Below are 24,965 nucleotides of genomic sequence, written 5' to 3'. Positions count from 1 at the left end.
CACAATAAGCCATCGTCAACCACAAAGCAGCCACCATTTATTTAGGAATTCCTTTTTGGAAAAACACGAAGGGGGAGCAATGTCCGAACCCCAATGTAGGAGAGCACACACCAACCAGGCATGGGTGGATTCCAAAACAAAATAAAGATATGGATACTTCTTTGTTCAATGTGCAGAGTCAATATTCCAAGGCATTTTTCTTCCAGGCGAAGCGGAATGGAGATGGAGATGGAGATGGAGATGGAGATGGAGATGGAGATGGAGAGAAGAAAGGCCGCCCCTTCCATGGAGCATGCATATGAACTATGAATATGTCGTCCATTTCAACTGTGGCGGGGCAGGCCAGTCCAGATTGAATCTGAGCTCATCTGATGGGACCGTATAAAGATTCCAACTGGGCTAATTTCACGCCAATCCGCTTGGCTCTGGTGAGACTATGCGGACGGCAAAGGGGCTATAATTATTTGGGAAGAAGGAGACCATGGATAATCAGCTTGAAGGGCCTTCTTACCTTTGAGAAATGATTTCAATTTAAATGCATCTCCATATTGTATGATGTCTGATCCATCTTTACAACTCACAGATTAGATTTAACATGAAATATGCTATGGAGGCCTTGCATCCGTACGGCTTGACTTTAGAGTTCTAGCATAGAACGTTCATATAGTAAACGTCCATATTGTATGATGTCTGATCCATCTTTACAACTCACAGACTAGATTTAACATGAAATATGCTATGGAGGCCTTGCATCCGTACGGCTTGACTTTAGAGTTCTAGCATAGAACGCTCATATAGTAAACGTCCATATTGTATGATGTCTGATCCATCTTTACAACTCACAGATTAGATTTAACATGAAATATGCTATGGAGGCCTTGCATCCGTACGGCTTGACTTTAGAGTTCTAGCATAGAACGTTCATATAGTAAACGTTCATATTGTATGATGTCTGATCCATCTTTACAACTCACAGACTAGATTTAACATGAAATATGCTATGGAGGCCTTGCATCCGTACGGCTTGACTTTAGAGTTCTAGCATAGAACGTTCATATAGTAAACGTTCTTGTACCTTGGAATGTGTATAGCCGGCAAATAAAACAGTTGTCATGACAAAGCTCATTCTATATTTGGATATTTCTGATGAAAATACATAAGTGATGGGAAACTTGATGCTGGTGTTCTGGTATTTTGTAGATAGCATGCCGTCAGGAGACCTGGGTTCTAACCTCCACACATCCTCTCTGTGTGGAGTCTGCATGTTCTCCCCATGCGTGCGTGCGGGGCTTTTCCCCGGCACTGCCCCCCCCCCCTTCCAAAAACATGAAAGGTTACTTCAAGCTAGGGTTATTGGGGGCTTTGTTTTTCAAGCCTATGAAGCACTTGGAGATACATTTGATACGTAGAAAAGGAAAGGCTATTTCTTAACAAAGTTAAGTATCTTGGCTTCAGTGACTTTTTTCTGCCGTTGTGACATCACAGTGAGCCTTGTGACAAGCCAACAAAGCCTTGGATGCTGTCGGCCTGTGGTTGGAATTGCAGATTCCAGGTGAAGAGAAAATAGGAGACTGTTTGGTGAGCACGGGTGAAGCTGGACTACGTGGTGGCATCGAACTGGGGAAGGTTCATCTGACCAACCTCATTGTCCATTTGAAGAAGGTTTTTCCACCACAGCTTCCTGCAAAGTGTGAGAGACCCCCACGGGAGGACAAAAAGTCTGGCTACATTCAGTCATTCGTTCATTTTCTGTCCCGCTTATCTTCACGAGGGTTGACGGGATATGCTGGAGCCTATCCCAGCTGACTGGGCGAGAGCACTGGTTGCTGCATAAACACAAACAATCATTTACGCCAACATTCATGGACGTTTGAAAGCCTTCAATAAATGAAATAGTGAAATAAATTAAAACAGATCGTTCTGGAAATCCAAGGAACCAAATTCTGGAAGATCTAGAAAGCTTTCTGTGTAGCTGCTCCAAAATGAGCAGAATATGTCGGTCCCTTTTCAATTCTGTGGCCTGGTGGTTAGCGGCCTGCTAGGCGTGTTAGGCATGTTGGGCGTGTTAGGCATGTTAGGCATGTTAGGCGTGTTAGGCGTGTTAGGCGTGTTGGGCGTGTTAGGCGTGTTAGGCATGTTGGGCGTGTTAGGCGTGTTAGGCGTGTTAGGCATGTTGGGCGTGTTAGGCATGTTGGGCGTGTTAGGCGTGTTAGGCGTGTTAGGCATGTTAGGCGTGTTAGGCGTGTTAGGCATGTTAGGCGTGTTAGGTGTGTTAGGCATGTTGGGCGTGTTAGGGATGTTGGGCGTGTTAGGCATGTTGGGCGTGTTAGGCATGTTGGGCGTGTTAGGCGTGTTAGGCGTGTTAGGTGTGAGGCATGTTGGGCGTGTTAGGCATGTTAGGCGTGTTAGCCGTGTTAGGCGTGTTAGCCGTGATAAGCATGTTGACGATGCAACCACGGAGCGGACGTGACCGTTTGTTTGACTTTTGAAGTTCCGCTGCACTGTGGCAATGTTCAATGCCAGGATACATTCCGAGGTGATTCCGATATTACGCGACGTTACACTAAAATGATTTTAAAGGGATGAAATTGGGAAGCGTCTCCAGCCTGCCTTCTCCATGTGTCCAAGCTGGAATGCCGTCACTCTATTAGTTGACGATCAGCGTCTATTTGAGCCAATGATGGACCAGGAAACATCCATGCGTTGTCCCGCCTCCCCTGGTTGGGAGCTCCGCCTTAGGCCACGGTGGATTTGACACAAGAGTGCTGATGAATCTCATCAGGCTCACGAGTTTATGCTTGCTAAAGCCTAAATGCTTATTGCTGCTCAATGGAGTGCTACAAAGTTGCCTAATGCCCCCCCCCGCCCCCCGCCTGCGTCTGCTACAGCATTTCGACAGCGACTGCGAGTCGTATGTGTGCAAGCTGTAGAACACTAAGGGCACGCCGTGTCTCTGTGATTTGTGTTACCGAGCACAAAATACGCGTTGACAGAAATACAGCGAGCCCAGATATTAGCGTTATATTAGCGTTTCTTTCCCACCTCATTGTCAGCCCAGACTGTCCCGACCTGAGCAGTGATCCCTTTTTACATCCTTTACACACTAAATACTTTAGTCTTATCTCGGGTGCCCCCACCTAGCCTGTCTCCTGTTGGGGCCGCCTATATGACAGCTAGCTCCCCGTATTAATTCAAATGTCACGCCAGCGAATCAATATCGTAAAACAGCTCAAACACAAGTCATCGCCACGCCGCGGTAAATGCGTTTTGGGTGACAGCTAAGTCCAAAGAAAGAGATGCAGTTGAATGGTGTGATGGAATTATCCAGAAAGAACATGTAACATTCAAAATGGATGACCCCCCCCATGTGTTACTTCATAGCTCACAATTGCAAATTATCCACACTGTCATGAAGTGCGGCGCCTTAACCTGCCAGACGAAGTCAGCAGCGGCGGCACATCGGGAGACGCAACGTGAGAACCTTTTAGCTAACATCGGACTGCCAAGGGATGATTGGATATTTGCTCAACTTAAAACAACACATTTCATATTCGCGATATCCATGAGAAAGCATAATATTACTATTTATTACTACGAGCTCTTTTTTAATCCCACTTTAATCCCGTCATTTTCCCATTTCAACCTTCTTCTTAAATAATAATGTAATATTCTGACTTTATTCCCTTAATGTTTCAATGTCATACCCATAATATTTTTTCATAATATTTTTCTTGTTAAATGATATTTTTCATAAAAAACAGTGGGCTGCAAATGGCACTTGGGACGCCCCTGCGTCAAACCAATAGACACTCATTTGGGTGGGAGTCTCTTCGAGGGAGAGTTTTATCGGAGATTTTAAAACAGTTCCACGCCTTCTTGCTATGATGACTCAGCTATTTGGAGTGAAAGGAAACGAGTAACCATTTGTGGAGCAAAAGTTGCATCATTTCTCAGCGAAAAGTGTCAAGGACTTCTATCAAAACAAACAGAGAGCAACCAATAATGGCAGACTACCCGGCATCGCGTGCGACAAACAGGGTCATGCCAAAACTTTGTCAGGTTTGGACACGGTGTGCTCATCGGCAGACATTGTTCCAATGCAACGCTCAGGATACGGATAGAATGTGACAAATTCCGTCCGAGTAAATATGGTTTAATAAATGAATTAGCTTCATAAATAATGGCTGTAATGACATTTTAGGGAACAATAAGCCAGAGCGTTGTCAGGAAATAGTTGATGTATGAGTTTCATGCCTCAGCGCTTCCTCAAAATGAATAGGCTCGGGAAGATAGCGAGGGCCTGCAAGCAGCCTATTTCCTCGAATTATCTACTTGTTGTCAATTTGCACAGCGGAATTACACATGCAAATTGAACTGCCTGCACAAACACCACTTGGAGATGATAAAAACAAATTAACAAAGGCTATAGAAGGAGGATTTATTTCACTGGCTAACCGGGGTCAAGCAATACATGTATTTTACGATTGTGTGTACCCAATTTTGCCGTAATTACGTCAGCAAATGATTGCCTGTAATCACATTATTTTCCCCCCCAAACTTCTCCTTACACGTACAATTAACTTCCTTCGTAAATGGACATCTGCTTACTTTGACCAGCGGATCACGGCGCTCACCTGCACAGACAAAGGTGAAAGGTCAACAGTTTAGTGGCGCAGCTGACTTAAGTAGCAGTCAAATCTACACTGCAGAGTCACGGTGTTAAAATATATATACTATCGCCTGCTAACATCTCCCCCCGTTGGGGAGGACCTCCATGTTTGCTATTAGATATCTCATTTACTTTGTACACAGTGCTAATCTGCTCTAATGAATTCTGCCACAGCAAGCCAGATGGAGATGACTTCAAATTATTACCACTTCCACAGATTTGCCTTTGCTCATTTGAGCTTCAATTTGGCGGCCTCGCAAAACAGTCTGTCACAGCAAGATACTAATAATTAGGGTTTTAAGATGATTAGTTTATCTCTGTGCTCTTATCCACCGTGGCCAAAACTTAATAAGAGGCTCCAAGTTTGAAGCAGCCAACTCGGAAATGACCAAGAAATGATGAAAATGATGACGTGGAGCAAGCGGGCAAAGGAAAGAGGGAGGTGCACGCTGGCATACGTGATCAATCGGGAAACGATATGGACCCCTAACTTCCAAATAGCTTCCTATTAGTGACACTTTGTGATGTTTGCTTGATTTACCTTCCCATGCTACTTTACTCATCAAATGCTCCTCCGCGTAATTCCAGCACGGATGACGCTGAGTGGGCGATACCGGTTAATGCTTGCATATTTTAGGGGATGGGTTTGAGATGACATTCAACATAGCATAAGCCTTATCGTCCCGGTTTAATGTGCCCCGCCCTTGGTAAAACTCAACTCACTCATTGATGGTATCGGGGGGTCAAGGACACGACAAGGTCCCCGATTTTGGCTCGCTGGTTCGGACTGCTGCCCACTCGATGAATGACAACATTTGACAGCAATTGTAGTACTTTTACACACACACACTTCATTTTCAGAGTCGTGTGCAAGACCTAAGCACCATTAACAAGGGTGGTCTTTCAAAATCGGACTTTCTGTGAGACCCTGAAGGAATCCTGGCTGAGATCTGGCTAGTGATTGGATGAGCTGGAGGAATGGAGGAATGGAGGGGAAGCGGCTGTTTTGGTTGGGAGGTTACAGGTCACCCCCGTCACCCCTGGTCTCGCTGCATAGTATGTTGTATGTGATTGCACAATTTCGCTTGTACTTCTGTATAAGTGACAAGAATGAAGGGCCACATCATCATTCATTCATTCATTCATTCATTCATTCATCACTATTATTGTTTGCTATCTTCAGTGGTGTAAATATAACAAGAACAATATAACTATGCACATTTACGGTTGCACCTGAAAGCACGAGCCTTCCCTCAACCCATTTTCACTCCACTTTATGAGACACAAAGTGCAATCTTATTGCAGCTTTGCAAATAGAAGCTAGCACAAGAACTTAATGGGAATGAGAGTGAAAGAGCAATTTAAGGGTAGATGTTCATGTGCCAGCGCTCGGGGCTGCACAAGATTTGCATGCTAATCATCCTAATAATAATGTAATGCCCAAAGCAACGAGGGTCAGAGACGGAAGCTTATCTCACCAGGAATATGGCACAAAAATAGGCTGACGTTTGACGGATTGCCGGTCATTTATGGACCTCGCCTCATTTAGAAAAACATGGCAAGAACCTGGAAGTGTCGTTTAGCACTAACTTGGCTACAGACTAGCTTGGAAGGACTGTTGCTGGATCTAATTACTAAGCTTACCACAAAAGTTAAAGAACTCTATATAAATAAATCTAAATAATAAACTCTAAATGAATCTATTTTACAGTAAAGTATATACATGTATATATAACAAATAATAGACACATGTATATATATACATATATATTACTATTCATTGTTTTCCCTAGGCGATGGTTAACATACCCAACTGGTGAGGAGCGATCACATGACACTACTTTCAATAACACTTGCTTGTGTTGGTCAAACACCAAACCTTAACCCCCGCAATCTGACCTTTGGAGATATACATTGTGGACTCTACAATTAACTTTTATATTGGCATTGGTGAAATATGATGCTTGATGCTTGTGAAAATATACACTATATTATATTTTACCTGCAAAACAATGCTATTTTCATAAAATAATGTGTCATCTGGATAATTCTGAATAATTCATAATAACAGACTTTTTAAGCCAACTTTTTACTACACCTAGCTAATTCATCGAACATTTTAGAGACCATTTTCTTATGGTAACATCTTGTAAAATAAAACATGAAAGATTTATGTCATAAAATGACCTCTTCGTTGAAATACACACCATTAGACGTCACCGTCTTTAGAGAAGGTGCATTGTGGGGCTTGTAGTATTATTAAATATTCTTGCTCGCTGCCTCGTGCTCAAGTATTGCAAGTACGAATGCGATTGGGTGTTCAGATTGACGCGCCCAGCGCTCAGCCAATTGGAGTCGCCTTTACTGTGACGTCACAATGTTTACCCGGAAATGCGAACTTCCTCTCACGGCCGCTGGTGAAATCTTGAATTTGCCGTAATTTCTTTGTGTTTCGTCACATGAAATTGTTTTTATGCCTTCCGCAACGTAGAGCGTATCAGGATGTATAGCGGACTTCTGCCCAAGGGTTTAACAGAAGACGACCTTAGTCCGGATGACGAAGAAGAGGAGCGGGAGAGTCAACCCAACGACGGGAGGGGGAGTTCTGCTCGGGAAAACTATGGTGCCGAGCCAGAAACGCCTGCAAATCCTCCTGTCATCGATGCAAGTATTGAATCCCAGACGTGCAACCTGCCTGGTATATCCCAGGGAACGTGGCAGGTATGTTGTCTATCATGCACGGCGTCGTGGACAAGGCGCCTCTTGCAAACCCACTGCTCTATTTGTTGAAGAAATTCAACGAGCTGCGTGGGAAGAAAGAGGACATGAAGTTGCAGGAGAAAAGAAAAAGACGGCGACGCAAGAAAGGTGGCAATGTGTATTAATAATAAAATGATTCTCTGTAGTTTGTAGATGACTTGACCTCCACGTCATTAGTACACAGTCTTACATCACCACGGCAAAGCAGAAAGAACATCGTGGAAGTACAGTAGTAGTAAATACAATAAAAAGTAATACAATGCTGTAGAAGACGAGATAAAGCCGTGGCTATATTTGGATGAAGGCTGTCTAACTGTGCCTGTCATGTCACCCGACAGGAAGACAAAGTGAAGACCCAACAGAGCCCAGGTACCAAATGGTTGCAGCATTCAGGAAAACAACCCAAAATGATATTATGAAGTAGCAGCCATAAGGATGAACACTGATTGTAAATATTTTGTCAGCAGGGAGCACCAGGAGAAGGCGGAGAAGCACTGGAACGGTCTTAAGCAGTATTTCGGTGTAAATGATCGATTTCAACCCCCTGCGAGTTGCAAACCCCCTCCCAAGGTAATCCAACCTTCTGCGTTCCATCTTATCAGCTTGCAAGGTTTAATACCATGTCCGCGGTTGCTGTTGGAAACACTGCCGTCACGTCTTTTGTGTTTCCATGCTGCCGTGTCCTTTCATTGTTTTATGTGATATGACATATGGATTAGAAGAATCCCTTTGGAAACTCAACCTGACATGGAGAAGAATATGAAGGATTATGTTGGGCTACATTTACTGATAAGATTAGAGACACTCTTCTTTCTTGTGTGGTTGAGATTAAAGTGAGATCTAAGTGTCTCCTCCTCTGTGCAAATCCTCATAAAATCCCAAATTTTGCTTAGCGGAAGACATGAGGGTTAGAGTGAGGACTTCAAGAAATCCATGGAAATTGCACATTTTCCTCCGAATACATTTGTCACCAGTATTTTAATATTAAAAGACACGGAAAGTGCAAATGAAGCAAAAATGCGTGCTACCCAAATGACCCCAAGAATAAAAGCTGTTCTCATTTCAGTTTGAAAATGATTTTAATAATTATTTTTGGGTGTATTTTTCGATTTAATTGAATTAAGATGGGACTGATTTAGCTTCATTCTGACTGTGGCAACTATGAAAGGATAATGAAATGATTAATAAGATGAATAAAGCATAACTTTTTTTCATCAGCATAATGAGGCGCCGCCAATCCCCCAAATGCAGCTCCGTACGATTCATATATCATTTATTTGCCTTTTAGAACGAAGGTCTGTCAGTTTGACTTGCCTTGTTAATGTTAGTAATAATCAATGTGTATAGAAGTACGCTATACAAGCAGTCTGTCCCGTGTCCATTGTCATATTATGAAGCTAATTATAGAGAGTCATGGTGAATCATGCTAATCAATACTCTTTTCCTTCGTCTATATACAATATTTTTACTTGAAGTCCTCAGATGTTTCATTGGAGGAGTCACGCTTGTAACTGCAGCTTCCTTATGATAGATTTTATTTGAACACGATGACATTTTGGGGCTGAAGACATTTGGTGGTCTGCTCTCTTAGATAGGCTCATCACAGCAGAACCGCCTTGCCATCAGAAAGCCCTGCGATGCCCTGCTCCGTCCCGTGATGGAAATTTGTAATTAAAGTCACATTTATGTTTGGTAATCTCCTGTAGCATTTTTTAAGATTTCCCCTCTAATATCCAATCAAAAAGGTTTTCATTTGTGAGGAGAAATCTACATATTTGTAGTAATGGCAATCATATTAAAAATACGGCCCTGGGGACTTTTGAAGTTACTCTTTGATTTTTTTCCCCACCACTCCTTATTCCGCTCCCCCCCCAAAAAGCTGATTTTTTTTTTTTTCTCTTTTGCAGTCCGGCCTAGAAAAGAGCATAGAGAGGGCCATAGCTGAAGGGGACATTGCAAAGGCGGAGGAGATGAGCGACAGACTCGCCACTCGAGAGGTACGTTGTGCTGATAAGAGATCTTTGGGGTGCTCCCGCTGTGACAAATCAGGCTAATGGATCCGTGGCCATTTCTGCTGCAAAGACATAGAGGAACACAAACACACCCAGACAGCCACCATTCAGTCCTGCAGCCTTTTTCCATTGAGTTAATGGAAAGCCCTCCCCTTAGTTTGGAAGCGCTGCAGTTTTAAAGGACTTTTGGCTCTGCTTTTTAATGAAGGGTACATTGCTTTCAAGCCAACTCTTAAATCATTCCGCAGGTAGGAGTTTCATACCTTTGAAGTGTACATGTCCCTAAATGCGGTGCCTGAAGTTTTGGATCCTACCGCCTTGGTAGGCATCAAGGATCAAGTGGTTTCAAAGTAATTTAGCATAAAATGTAGCCCCCGCACATGTAATTGTATTTAAAAAGAAACGTAGCGGTGGGGGTACTTTGCCTTACTTTGCTTTGCCGTATATTGTTCCTTTAAAATTGGAGCTTTTTTGTTTCGTATTACGCGTTGCTCACAGCATTCAATACAATTTGTACATTTTGCAATCATTGGCAACACATTACACCGACACATGTCTTTTAACCTCACGTGCATACGAGGGTTTATTGATCATTTGTGTTGATTGCTTTAGTTAACCATCCTCCATGGTAACATTATTACACTATTTACTGTATATGGTGACTGTAAAAGGGTACATTCCCTGTATCGCCTGTAATACAGCAAAACACTGGAACCAAATCGACAAACTAAGTAATCACACAACTGGAAAAACATTTGAAAGTAGGAATGTTCCGATCCGATCCGAGGTCGGGCTGTTCCGGGTGGCTGTTTGGCTCTGTAGCTACAGCAGTGGTTGCCCCTCACTGTTCCCGGACTGCTGTGTCACGCTATGGTGAGCTCGTAAGCGATGCTTGTTTATACTGTGGACCGCCAATACATTAGTATTACAATAATAATAATCATCTATTCTAAATCACACCACAAACTGCTCTATAACCGTGTCAAATGATTAGTCCTACCCTAAAACTACTTAAATTTGTGTAAATTTAGGACCATTCGTCATTACAAAACTGTTCGGTTTGGCCAGATTCCCGGGATGTCTGGTGGGAATAGGACAGGTCCTCGACTGGGCCATTCCACGACATGTATTGTCTTTTCGAAGCCATTCTGTTGTTGATTAGCTTCTGAGATTTGGATCACTGCCCTGTTGCAGCACCCATCATTGTTTGAGCTTCAACTATTGGGCAAAGGCCCCCAACTTCTGCAAAATGCCGTATGTTGATGATTGAGGATACCAAGCTGTCCATGATGCTCCCTTCCCTTCAGCCTGCTTCAGAGTTGGGAGGAGGTTATGATGTTGCTGTGCTGTGCTGGTTTTCCTTCACACATGCCGTTGCTGTTCCTCCCAAACAATTCAACTTTAGTTTCATCTGTCCACACAATATTTTGCCAGCAAAGCAATTTTCCCCTCTGTGTTCTCCCGTCCTTGCTTCTTGCTTTGGTAGATTGGTCTGCAGAGATGTTGGCATCTGCCAATGATTTCCGTAAGTCTTCAGCTGACACTCCAAGGTTCTCTTTTTACACCATTGAGCGTTCTGTGCTGTGCTCTTTAGTCATCTTTACAGGACGGCCTCTCCTTGGAGGAGACTTTGTACATCTACTGCCAGTTCCTCTAACTGTGGACAGATGAACATCAAGACTTTTGGAACCTTTTCCAGCTTTGTACAAATCAATTCTCTTTAATCGTGGCTCGTCTGTCAGCTCTTTCGGCGTGACACGGAAACTTTGCGCTCAAAACACGCAAACTACGAATCCATGCCCTAAAAAACAGCCACAACTAAAATTGTGTTTTTTTAATCCTTCAGTGTTGGTACATGGATGTGCTACATTCTGGTCATCCATCCATCCATTTTCTATGCCGCTTATCCTCGCTGGGGTCGCACATATGCTGGAGCCTATCCCAGCTCAGGGCACATATAGAGTAACATGTGAATGGGGGGGGGCGAGTACCCGGAGAAAACCCACGCATGCACGGGGAGAACATGCAAACTAACCACTCCTCCACCGTGCGGCCCCATATGTGAAGTCATTGAAGAAAAGCCATTATGACTGGCACCTGCTCTGTACTTTGAGAAAGCCTCTTAGAGTGCTGGTGGAGGGTTTGAGTCTGAGCTCAGGTTCTGGCCTCCCTGGCACCTGCTTTGCATTTTGCCAGAGCTATGATGGGACGTGACAGCAATCTGGCATCCACCTCTCCTTGTTTAGCAGCGTTAAGTTCATTTTCAGCAGAGGAGTGACTTGACCAAGTCCCAGGAACTTCCTGAAGATGAGTTCCACTGGCACAGCCGGGTTTTTTACTAAAAGACAAGAAAACCTGATCCACTGGATGAATGGAGTTGCTTGAAGCCAAAAAAAGTTAGAAAAAGGAATCCAGGATGATTTGTAAAGGATTATGCTACATCTTGCATGGCAGATAGCATTAAGACCAACATGTTTGTTTATAGTCCCGTTGACTTCTCACCGGGACTCTGTGACAAATATTTAGAGGATCAATAATCCCCCGTGTGCCCGGAATCAATTTCAAGGTTCTAATTGAGTGGCTCATTTGGTACGCAATGCCTTGGATGTTCAATTTGTTTATGGTCGTAACACCAACACACGATTGTGGCAGGCTTTTCTCAGAAACAATAGAAACAGGTTTTCCTAGCAAAATATGCAAAAGCATTGTGACAGCTGTGAAGAACTAAAGAGGCCTGTTTGTCCCTCCAGGCTTTGTTTACTAAAGGAAATGCTGCTACATGTTGACAACAATGTTTATTCTGAGGGAAAAAGCTGGTTGTCAGCATTAGTTGTGTGTACATTTTAGCTGTTTGGATTAACTCCACTTGAGTCTTTTTTCTTGGTTTGAACACATGATCAAATATAGCTTTAATAACCTAATAGAAATGCTAAATTCCATCATTTCTTTAATGTCAAAATTCTGAGTCACCCGTTTGGGATATCACGACTCCAGTTTTCTTTTCTTTATTTTCAGTCTCTGAGATTTTATTTGAAAAGGTGCCATTGGTTAGCACATGACGACATGAGCTGTTTAACATTTTCAAAGATGGAGTGAAGACATCGCTTCCCTTCAGAGGCACCAAACGATGGTAAATGTCTGCATGGCTTAGACAAAGCTCCCTAATGTATTCCTTTAAAGCGTGCAGTTAGGCGCTCTTCTCTCATAAAGATGTCTGTAGGTTCTTCTCATCATGCTAATACCTCTTTTTAAACACTTCTTCTTAGAAGACAAATGTGAGAGAACTCCTAGTTTCCAAATGAGTCCATGTAGAAGCTCAGTAGTTTCAAAGGTCCAAGTCCGCCAATTAAGCAGACCGGGTCACTATCTTTTAATAAATGCACACGCACTACTTATAAGTTTCACATGGTCTAATTAATTCTGTAATTAGCATAACATCGAGTGACTGACACATTGTGTCGCCCAAAGCCCTGTCAGGAGATGTGATAGCATCCACAAGCCGGCATTTGACAGATTGATTTTGCAGCTATTTCGGCTAAACGAGCCAGTGTAGGAAGTTGATAAGGCTTCAGCCCTACCAAGCTACGGGGCCTCCACGTCAAATGTGTGGTTCAACCTGCAGGGAGGTGTGCTAGGAACTGTTGGAAAAATGATTACCTTTTTTTCATGGTTTGACCGGTTTTGACCTGCAACTTATACCCCAGAGCGCTTGATGCCGCAAGCTGCAATAAACAAGTTATGATGCTTAGGCTGGAGTTACCGGAATAACTGTTAACAAACCACCAATTCACATTACGTTAATATTTGGCCTGTTGTTCTCAGTTTTATTGTTGTTACTATAACTTGCCTTTCAAGATGAAAAAATGTGACTTATAGTTCATGCAACGTGTATGTTTATTTTTTCGGTGCAACTCTGGAGCCACTTATATTTCGGAAAATACAGTTTGGTTTATAAATGGTGGAACTATGGTTAGCAGCATGAGTCCATTTTAGAGGGTCTAACGCTAACAAAACTTAGTCTAACCAAATCAATTTTTCAATTTTAAGAAATAATGTCAAGCCAATCAAGATGGGGATGCTGAGGTTCCCATTGGGAGTGACCAGGATGGATAGGATCAGGAAGGAGTAGGAGTAGTACAGGAGTAGTACACACTAACATACTAGAGTAGGCGTGGCAATGGGCCTCAAAGCTGGCTGCCACTCTACTCCGCCACCCACAAGCAGCCATGTTCATCGTGTTGATGTGGTGAAGTTAGTTTCACTTTAGGTGTCGGACATTAGGGTTTGTCGCTACACTGGTTAGTTGTTCCCTTTCACGTGCCTGGACCGCGTGGAGGAGCTCACACTGGAAGTGCTGCTCTAACTGCTGGTTAATGCTGGAGACCGTCAATACTTTTCTATTAAGTTGACGAGACTTGTTTATTTGAAGTAATACTCTCAATCACATCACATACTAGTACCACATACTTACCCATAATGTCAAATGATTAGTCCTACCCAACAATATTTAGCGCGCTTATCGCTTATGTTTTTCCAGTTGTATCTTTTATTGGATGAGGTACCTGACTGAGGTTTGTTGCAAAAACCAAACCATATTGTTGTCGTAAAATAAGTACCTTGGTTGCATTATTTTCAATGCTTTCAAGAGCTATTTCCAGAACCATATGTCTACATGTGCCCTGTGATTGGCTGGCCACCAGTCCGGAGTGGACCCCGCCTCTCGCCCCAAGACAGTTGGGATAGGCTCCAGCATGCCCGCGACCCTCGTGAAGATAAGCGGTAGAAAATGAATGAATGAATGTTTGTCGTACATGAACTGGAGAACATGCTAACCTGTGCGTGTCAAGCCAGTCAAAACCTGACTTTGAAGTATTCTTTTAGTAATCAACTCTTTAGTTATTGTGTATTATTCATCCCTAAAATGAATAATTACTGGCTTTTTTGTCTTAAAATAACAGAGAGTGAGACAGTGAGGTCTTTTGAAATTGAGGTTGTCCTTTATGTGCAGGAAGTGGGTTTATTTTCTGACAAAAGACTGTCACACCATGTTAGAGTGTAGAGTCTCCCCGTAGCACTCATCTCAATTATTAGAATGGCATTACCACTTCAAAACAGAAACTCTATTCTTTCTCCCACAATCGGGGCTGTTAGGTCAATTTCATGACTCCAGGAGCTAAAGAATATAAAAAATGAAAATTACATTACATGGCCTCACAGAGCCCATAAAATAGAGGATACAAAGGCAAAAGTGTAAAAGTGTAAAAGCTCAGAGGAGCTTACATGGTCAAGCAATACGTTTTTTTTTTAAGTATTGCTTGACTTTATGTTCTGTTACTTTTTATTTTAAAGAAGTGTTTTAAATCTGATTGACTCTTTCAGGCAATTAATAAGATGAAAAAAAGGATCACTTCTGTTTACTTTCACAAACGTTAGCAAAGGTACACAGTTGCTTATATATGAATTGACGTTTACAAAAAGCTCATGATGTTATGACCGCATTGAATCCAGCATGATTAATCGATAAACTGTGAATTTCCTGAGGCAATTTCTATCTGTGAGCATCAAACATCAGACTCAGGACTCCAAGTAAATACATTTTCCCCAGAAGAAGTCATGTAAATCCAAATAATGCAATACAGAAAGCCAAGAATGTTCATGCAAAACATGTTTTTATAGTTCAGCAATTACAATTTTACATGCAGGCATAAAATGCAAATGCATATAAATACATATTAGGGAAAAATGCACATGTAAGTTTACTTCTACCTTCATTGAAGACGGGAGACAAAGACGCGATGTGGCAGTGAAATCAACATGGACCACCTTTGCGTTTTGCCGTGAGGAATTTCTTAAATTCAGTCGTGATTCTCGCCTCAATTCTCTGCTGGTTATTGATCACGGCTACTAAATAACCCAAAATGGAACCAAAGTATGACTATTCAATGCCCACAACGCCCGATCACGTGCAAATACCTCAAGATTTCGTGTTGTGCGACATAAACAAACCAGATGGTGTTTTGCATGCTAAACAGGTGGGATAATTTTAGCAAAAGTTTTGGTTGTTAGCCCAAAAATGTGCTAACCAGAGCGAACATTAACCAAGGCACCACCATAGACAGATTTTCCATGCTCTAAATATTCAATGTATTCATATTGAATCCGACTTTTCTGAAATTCACTTAGTGCGGTTGTGTCTGGAACTAATTAACCGTGATAAACGAGGGAAGACTTTATATTGAACGAGTGATGATTGTCCCACCACTAACATAAACATAAAGTGAATCAAAAATGGCATTACTGTGGACTAACAACACACAGCTTCTTAGGTTTTTGCTGCATTTCAGCATACCGACGGTCATGATAGCACAGCTCAAATTTCAGTCGGACTTTGTGAAAGGAAACGCCTCGCTGTCCTTGAAATCCACTCTCTGCCAAGCCGGCTTCTACGGCCACGAAACAAAGCTTCCGTGGAATTTGTCAGCTTGGCTCAACCAAGGACACGACTGAAAGCGTTTAGTGGTTTTCATATTGTTTTCCCCTCAGCACCTTTACTCGGCCCTCCCTGTGTTTTGTAATCAAAAATTAATGAGCACAGTGTTTATGGAAGGTGGGCTTATCAGATTTGGACTTGCGCCTCCCCACACGGGAGAATTAGGCCGACTGTCCTCGCTGCAACCCCCCTCGGGCCAACACGCGCAGAGTTTAGTGAAACTCTCCGCTTTGTTCTTTTTTTCCATCATCATAAGCAATTTATCAGCGAATGAACTTTTATTGTATCTCTGGGTGACTCACATGAAATTTTCGCCCATTAATTTTGAAATGGATTTCAAAAATGGGTACAAAGCTTTTATCAAATGCCTGGGAATCTCATTTGGATTATTGTATTTCATTAATTACTTGATAGACAAAGCATACTTTTCAATGTAGATGTGTGTGCCGTTTAATTAATTAGCATGTTTTCTCTTTTAATTAAAGGCATTTTAAAATTGGAGCCCACAGCAAAACACATATATAATTTGTTTGTAATTAGGCCTTAATTGGTGGTAGTGAAAGCTTAGCAGCCGTGGTTTCTTTTTTCATGATTGCCATTTTATTGCCAGTCACTCAGTAATTAGACTGTTTTCTCTAATTAGCTTATAAAACTGTTGATGCCATATTATTGTGAGTGTGAGTTCAAAGCTTGCTAATAAGCCTAGCCCACTCAGAAGAGGCAAGATAATGGATTGGGCGCAAGCGAGTGAACTTTTTTTGTGTCTATTCCCTGACGATGAAACGTCACGTGTATCTCCAATCAGATTACTTGAAGAGAAAATTGAGACGTTGCTGTTCGGCTGTGTCCTCCCCGGAGTTCTTTTTCTTTTGCCTGCCATGTAATTGTGTTTGTCAAAGTGGTGGCGAGATTACAAAAGCTCTTTGGAGGCTGGCCACAAGGATGTGCACAGGGACTCGCCATTGTAGCCCAAATAATGACGCGTTGCAATTATTCCGGCTTCCGTGCTACGTATTGTTTGCAGCCCTCGCCATGTTGCTGCATTTAGTACTGAGGATGTCCTCAGGTACCAAGCACCACCTGAGAAAGTGGACATGTTGGCAGGGCTTGCTTTGTCAGTTGAGTGATCCTTTCGTTTTTTTCGGATCCTGAAAACATTTTTGCGGCTTCACTCCATAAAGTATTTTCATTCCTAAACCTTAAATGCTGTTTTGTGGTTGAATACGTCGTTAGAAGTCCAGAAGTATTAGCGCGCAAGCCACGCAGCTAGGAGACCCAGGTTCAATACCTCGCTCGGGCATCTCTGTGAAGGAGTTTGCATGTTGTCCGGGTACTCCGGTTTCCTCCAAATTGTCCATAGGTATGAATGGGGGGGGGGGGGGTGAATAGTTGTTTGCCAAGCCAAGCTAAAACAACCTTTTTTCACCTGACCTGTCCGGCCAATAGGGAGACTACAGTATTAGTACTACTGTACTACTACAGTACTACTGTACTGTACAAAACGCAGCAACTTGGTTCAAAAAGTCAATTCAGAAATGTGGTTCCTCCCAAACTTCCCATACAGCAGATTCAGACAATTGCCAGCCACATATGGAGCCACAACAGTCCTGGCTGAGGGAGGACCCGCCTGATGTGTTCTGCACCCTGATTGGCTGTAGACCTCGGGATCAGCCAAAATTGGAATCTGATGGTCAGGCTTTTTAAAGGTCAGCTATTGGCCAGAAAATTGTCATCGGTGCTCCCCTTGCAAACTGTCCATCACTTGTTCCCAAGTCTAAGCGTGAATATTCTGCTTGACCTCCAACACCAAGATCTGCTTTCATGGATAACCAAGGAAATAAACAAATCTGAAGACGTGAGAGGCTGAAATCAGATGAATGTCTTTTGGATGATCAACAATTCTTGGCTTGATTGTTGCATCTCCAGGATGATTGCCTTTTGTGTCCGAAAGTCCATCGGATGACTCAAACGAATGACTCCCACTCGCTCTTGGTGTTGATTTTTAAAAGAAATGTCCTCTTTTCTCGGGCGATATGGGTGGTGTCGCTTGATCTCTCGGCCCTTTGACCTTCCCAGTGTTGCCGCAACAAAACACGCTTTCTTTCCCTTCTGCCTCAGTTTTAAGAAACGATGGTGAAATAACACATGCTGCCTAATCTGATATTCCTTTCTCCTGGCCAAGGTTGGCTAAGGCCACATTATTTAGGCATTAAGGTAGCGTGATAAGGGAATTAGGCTGGTCATTAATGGTTTACACGTCAAATGCAGCAGAGCAGCTCGGGGAGGTGATTTAGCGAGGCAAAGCCATATAGCCCTCGTTAATCCACCTCTCACACATTTTAATTGGAAGAGTCTTGCTGGATAGGAAATTTATGAATGGCTTTAAGGCCATTTCTTCCTTAAAGCCATCATTTATTTCATATTGTTAAAAGGAGCTTTAACACTTTATCCACATGGAGACACATTCTTCTCATCTTTAATTGAGCTATTGTATTTTGTAAGCAGTTTGATTGTGGCTGTTTTGGCCAATTTAGTGGCGTAATGCACAGCAGCTGTGCTTTGTAGTCATTTATTTTTTAGTGGCATCGGGGTCCCGTGTTTGGGCCTGCCTTTGCATCTCCTTGGCGACCCAAAGTTGAATGAATCACTATTGACTGTTGACTTAACCCTCTTCGTGGTCTTAAGCCGTTGAGCACAATGATCATTCAGATCTACCAAAGGTCAGAGTATTAATCCTCAGAATAAAGCTCGCCGCTAACAGGACTACGGATAGGACGGCGAGCTGATCGTGATGGACGCTTAACCATACGTTGGTATGTGCTGCAGGGGGAAGAAGCGCCTCTTAGGCGGCGCGTAAACATAAACTGCAGCAGCTTCCTTGTCTCCTGCCTTTGTCCCTGCTCTGTACTCTGTACCTCCATTCTTATTTTGCACCCGCTTCCGATGTGAGAGGATTTGGCACTAAGATGCACGGTGGGGTGGTGGGGGGGGCGGGGGGTCCTGAAAAGTGGATCAAAAAAAGTAAATGAAAAATAATGTCATATTACAGAAAACATGAGAGGCTAATTTGTGCCGACTTTTTGCTAATTTAGTTCTCGCCACAGAAAGAGGAGCCGTCACCTGCTCGGCGCCGCAGCGCTGACAGTGCCAGTGATCCATGAAATAAGCTGCCGCTGGCTTTGTTCAGATAAGAATGAACAAATCTGCACAATGTACTGCTCTCGGAATCTCATTTTCATACTTGCATGCAGGCTAAAGGGAATAAGCTGTTTGCAGGCTTGATTAATCAGACATTGAGGGCTTTTTGTCTCTTTGATCTCCTCTGTCTCCTAGGTAACCTCCCTGACATTAATGTCGAGCCCCGGCGAAGACAATCGCTCGGCCAAATTCATTCAAAAGGGAAAGCATTGCGTACCTTTATTGCCGGAAGTACAGTCAAGCTTTCAATGAGCAAACACGGGCGTGTGTTTTAATTTTGCTTTTGGGATGTTTGGAGAGCTTTGGAATGCCCCAACAGGAGAGCAGGTGATTGTGGGTAATCCTTCAGCGGAAGAAAGAAACGTGAACCCATTTAGCCTCGTGCCGTTTCATTTGATTATTTCCCAACAATGAGGTCTCTTAGCCACCGAGCTGCCGTCGGATTTGTCAATAATTTAATAAACGTGTGCTTCTAATCTCAGCGTGCATCGCAGCCCCTCGGAAGCTCCGACACCGGTCCAACAAAGAGCAAGGAAAAGCCCCGGCGTGCTATCGTCTGCTGGCAAATGGACCGCAAGTGCGGACTCGGGTGCCCGTTGTCAGGCCCTGCAAGAGTAGAAAACGTGATTGCCAGAATTTTCAAAGCTGTAAAAATGGCAAAGGACTGTCAACGTTTGTACGCTTCAGGTTATACAGGCCATTTGACAAATCTTTTAGTGGCTGTAAAGATGAATGCCTTGAGGGCCCCGCCGGAGCCCGCCACTTGCAGCCAGCTGGAGCCCTTATCTTAAATCCGAGCAAAGTACCATTAATCTTTTTGAAAGACCTTTATGGCTTTTAATGTATCCCAAATTAGAACATTTTACACCCTGGCTTCCTGAAATGCAGTGATAAAAAGCCTTTAGACTTTAATTTTTCCTGCCTGCTCGCTCTGACCTGCTTAATCCCAGCATGCATTAGGAGATATTTTACTTCCAGTCTTTCTAATAAAGTTTATCCCACTTAATTATAATTGAAACATTTTTTTTTCAAGTGGCGCACTGGTGGCACATTTCTTCATTACCTCAAGACTTTCTTATGCTGCGAATATGACGGAGAATTAGCCCAACGTTTGGTGAAATGGTTCCAAGTTGTTTATCGAAGTTTTCCTCTGCTTGAATAATAAACCTATCTCAGGAGTGACAGGCGAGGCAGGATTTTCCCTTTGTTTCCCGTGCTCGTGTGTGACTGGGGTTATTGGGATTATTCTGCTTCACAATACGGTCGTGTCTTCCCTGGGATTTGAATGTTTTCCTCTTGCTGTCACGGTCATTCTCTTCACTGCTGATTTCAGGGACAGCCTCCAGTATTGCAAACACAAAAGTTGCTTGTGCTTACCATGCTTGCAAAGTGCGACTTTTTTATTCTTATTTGACTCTTTCCAAAATACGTCCAATGGAAGTATCAACCATGAATGTTTCTGTATGTCTCATTGAGTAGTTGTCTGGTTAAAACATACCTGCACTGCCTGGACCATAGACCGGCAGGGCCGTATTTACGTCTGTCACGATGATAAATGCTGCGTTTTTAAGATCTTGGATTATCTCGTCTCGTCTAGTCTTACTGTTTGGTTTTTAATCATGGGGGCCCAAAATTGTCATGGACTGTATTTGTCCAAGGCCCATCATTTTCCTTAGCAGGTAATGTGAGGGCCAGATGCTGCTGGCGTATTTTATCATTATTAGAGCCTCGTAGACACGAAATAACACCCCTATAGTCACTTTTACACTGCATGCAACCGAGCAAACTAGTTATCCTCCGATTTATTTATTCTAAACTAAAAAGGAAAAGCGGCCATCATCCACAGTATCAGAGCCAACAACACGACATTTGCATATCATGTGACACGCATATTAACCAAGCTACTGCAACAATGTTATTATTATTATTATTATTAACAGGGTTATGCAAATTGAGGTACGTTACTAGCGTATTGACACCTAGCCGCACCACACTGGCTATCTACGAGCCAGCTAGCGAGGAGCTTCACTGCACTCGCTCACAGTGCATCTCAACGCGCTCACAACACCTCAGGCCCAGACGGATACGCTTCATATTGGATGCCGCTACTATTTCTGAGTTTGGAAAAGTTAATGCTGTAATGAGTTGTATACCTTCGTTTCTATATTGCGGTCTAGATAATGGCGGTCTTAGGCGGCATAGGTGTGTCTCATCCCATCTTTGTTTGCAGGTCATTTGACAGTTGAGGCTCTCTTCAGAGAAGATGCAAAGAGGGGATTGGCCACCTTAAATACCCTTTCTCATGATTGGCCTCACCTGTATATGTAGGTCAAGGGTCAATGAGCTTACCTGGTCCAATAATCAATAAAACAACAAGGGTGGCCAAATCGCCTAAAGAAAGATCTTGGCCAAACCTTGTCATTTCAATAGAGACTGTTCAGTGTTCAATGTTTCATTTAGAAAACCATTCAAGCTGTTTACACAGATGCTTAGCAGTTTTACACGTAGCCATTTTGTTCCCTTACTGTACTGAAGATTACTGTACGGAATTCTGATGATGGCGTACGTAAAGCAGTTGCGAATGCACGGTGACTAGCGTCGGGAAGCTGCGTGAAGGCTGAGGCGGGAAGGAGGCAGCAGACGAGAAGTCGCAGTCAGCTTTTATTTATCGTCCGTCTGATTTTTATTCTCAAACAGGCCTCTCCTTTCTTTCTAAACAGCTGGCCGTGAAAATCAGCGAAGCCGCCGATTGCCGTGACTTTGTGGGGCGCAAACAGGAAGAGGACGCTCTGAGGGCAGCGAAGAAAAGGAAGAAGCGAGTAGCTTGGGGGTAAGACGTCCCTGTCCTCATGTCCTCACGGGTCTGCCGTCCCGTCCGCCATGGTGGGAAGTACGGTTAAGACGGCGCTGCGGAAGTCTGCAGACTTTGATCATCGGTCATTCTCCAACGGAAGCTGGCAGTCGGCGTGAATTTGTCAAGAGTTTTTTCTGTCTTCCAGGTTTGAGGCGAAACAGCGTTGGGAAACCAAAAGCAACATGGGCTACATGTGACCATCAGATTTTGGATTTTGACTTAATTTAATAAAGCCTGATCCTTTTCTAATGGCAAACTGATAGGTTTTATAATTTTGCCATAGTAAAAAGAATTAAGAGCAGCAAGAGTTGGCGTGTTAGCTGGGGGGGGAAAGAAAATCCATCTAAAAGCAAGAAAAAAAAAGATGGCACATTGAAATTAATTCCCTAGGCGTCCATTGGAGTCTGCATTGTGTTACTTTTCATTACATTTCAGCGATTTGAGCGTTCTGGCCTTCAAATTAAATCTGCTGTACATTACTGGATGATGCGTTTATTTATTGCTGTAAAGTGGGTTAATCATGAAGGCGCTCCTTTCTTCTCCCTGGAAGAGAAAGGAAAGATTAGGCCCCTAATGCAATGTACAGGATAATGTGCCATAGGATTTGCGGGATGAAAATGAAATTTGCCTGCTGTAAACTGTTGTTAGCTAACATCAACTGGAAGTTGGGGGGGGGGGGCTTTGCTGTTGGCCGTCTCCCATGCTGCGAGACGTTCTATTGTTTCCGCGTCTGAACAACAGGCGTGCGCTTCTCGAAGCCTCCACGCTGCGCTCTTTGTGTGATGAGCGCTCTTCAGCGGCCGTTAAGTCGTCTAAAACGGCGACTTTGATCTGTTTTTTTTTTTTGCCTCTCAAGCTGCTTTTAAATGCCGTTCACATTCTCACAACTCTGAATTCCAAACAGCGCGGAACAAAGATGTATATATATTTATTTTCTTTCAGCTGTATGAAATGATTGCTTTCTCTGCGGTAATGACAATTCCAATGACTCCACCTATGTTATTAGCGTTAACATGTTTGGCTTTTGTGTTGAGAAGGGCGAGAACGCCCTCTGCTGTGTTGGCTGAATCCGCGTAGAAGGAAATTAGCCATCCATGATATAATGCTTTGGCCTTCTAGAGCAATTTAACGTTGGTGTAAACCAGTTTGCGTGTGCATGTGTGAGGCTGTCAGTTGCAGAGAATTGATGCTAATTAAACTATTAATTATCTCTGTAATGAGACACGAGTCAAAACTCCGTTAAGCACATCAAAGTATAACATGGGATTTCTTCACTTTGATGATGACTATGAAAAATAGATCTTCACTGAGTAGTGAGCAAAATGAGATGTTCCATTAACCAGGAGCAAAGAAAGCTGGATTGTGGAGTCTTCAAAAGTTCTGGATAACTTTGGATATAATGACTCAATAGTTTCTTTTCAATGTTCAAGGACAGCTGGAGGCGGACGGAGATTTTTTTGGTCACTTTCAGCGTTTCCCTGTCAGGGGTCGCCACAGTGAGTCAATCGCACCGATGATTTTGGCTTCGGTTTTACGTCGGATGCTCTTCTTGACGCAACCGTGGCCGGGTATCGAAACGATGCTCTCTACTATGACAGACAGAAGCGTGTACCGTTGCAGTAATCTCTTTTCACGCCAACCATCCATCCATCTATTTTCTATACCGCTTATCCTCACCAGGGTCGCGGGGTGCTGGAGCCTATCCCAGCTGTCTTGGGACGAGAGGCGGGGTCCAGCCTGGTGGCCAGCCAATCCCAGAGCAGTAGTTTGTCAAGGTGTTCCCTCGTTCTGTCATGGTTCACTTTTCGCTCAATCCATCTCTTTTGTTCTTTTCGATAGCTTCCTAGCTTGCAGTCTTTGTATGATTGTCATTTTCTCCATAATATGGAGGAAATATCCTGCGTCTATAAGGCAGAGGAGGATGCTAACCATCACACAAAAGGTTGGACTTCTGGACATGCTGAAGGAATGTAGAAGTGATGCTCTTATACGGCGCCATTATGGAATACTGGAAATGCATCTTTGGTTCGAAGGAGGACTGCAGCGATATGTTCTACCAAGGATGCAAAAACACTACAGTACATCGGAATGGCGCCAGGATGAAAAGGACTGAAATAATGCGTGTGTCACTTCATCCTTTCTTGTTTCCAACCTGCAGGTTCATCGTTAAACCTCTCCCCCGCGATAAGCGAGGGAACACTGTACTGTAACTGCTGATAGTAGCTAGCCTGTTCCCTCGTACAAACACGAGGCAGGCAGGCTCTGCCGATGGACAAACTCCACCCAGCAATGGAAGCCAATGATCAACACTTAACCAGTTGGGTTCATTTCAGATAAAGCAAGCATGCAGGGACAAAAGTGTTTTCCAACCAGGGGACCGTACAGACTGTAAGACCGTACAGACTGTAAGACCGTACAGACTGTACAGACTGTAAGACCGTACAGACCGTACAGACTATAAGACCGTACAGACCGTACAGACCGTACAGACCGTACAGGCCGTAAGACCGTACAGGCCGTAAGACCGTACAGACCGTAAGACCGTACAGACCGTAAGACGCACAAGGCCATCCTCGACAGGTAACGCCTTTTAGCCTACTTTTCCCGACCGTCAGACCGTACAGACTGTCAGACCGTACTGACCGTCAGACCGTACAGACTGTCAGACCGTAAGACGCACAAGGCCAGCCTCGACAGGTAACGCCTTTTAGCCTACTTTTCCCGACCGTCAGACCGTACAGACTGTCAGACCGTACTGACCGTCAGACCGTACTGACCGTCAGACCGTAAGACGCACAAGGCCATCCTCGACAGGTAACGCCTTTTAGCCTACTTTTCCCGCTTATGTTTAGGTTTAAATCCCAGATATGTGACGATCCATGAAAGGATGGAATCTGAGACATGGAATAGAAGTTGTATCTTAGGTTTCACACGTTTGCATCTTACAGCAAACGTGGTGCGTTCAAGAACAAAATGTGAAAT

General features: G+C 43.4%; 1 protein-coding gene across 2 annotated transcripts; it reads left to right on the top strand.

Moving 5' to 3' along the window:
- The first annotated feature begins 7,015 nt into the window (after positions 1-7,015).
- On the top strand, positions 7,016-24,402 carry fam204a (family with sequence similarity 204 member A). 2 transcript variants are annotated; one of them, XM_058064406.2, is made up of 8 exons: positions 7,016-7,086; positions 7,161-7,390; positions 7,462-7,537; positions 7,768-7,798; positions 7,897-7,999; positions 9,337-9,426; positions 21,850-21,959; positions 22,129-24,402. In XM_058064406.2, the coding sequence occupies exons 1-8, from the start codon at positions 7,047-7,049 to the stop codon at positions 22,178-22,180; spliced, it is 732 nt and encodes a 243-aa protein (XP_057920389.2). In that variant the 5' UTR covers positions 7,016-7,046; the 3' UTR covers positions 22,181-24,402. The 2 variants fall into 2 exon arrangements, with proteins under 2 accessions (XP_057920389.2, XP_057920388.2); XM_058064405.2 differs by having other exon boundaries at positions 7,894-7,999.
- The last annotated feature ends 563 nt before the right edge of the window (positions 24,403-24,965 follow it).

The sequence above is a fragment of the Doryrhamphus excisus genome, linkage group LG10 (assembly GCF_037039965.1).
Source record: "Doryrhamphus excisus strain RoL-2023G ecotype Guam linkage group LG10, RoL_Dexc_Guam_v1.1, whole genome shotgun sequence".
Taxonomy (NCBI): domain Eukaryota; kingdom Metazoa; phylum Chordata; class Actinopteri; order Syngnathiformes; family Syngnathidae; genus Doryrhamphus; species Doryrhamphus excisus.
This window is presented reverse-complemented; position numbering and strand designations above follow the sequence as displayed.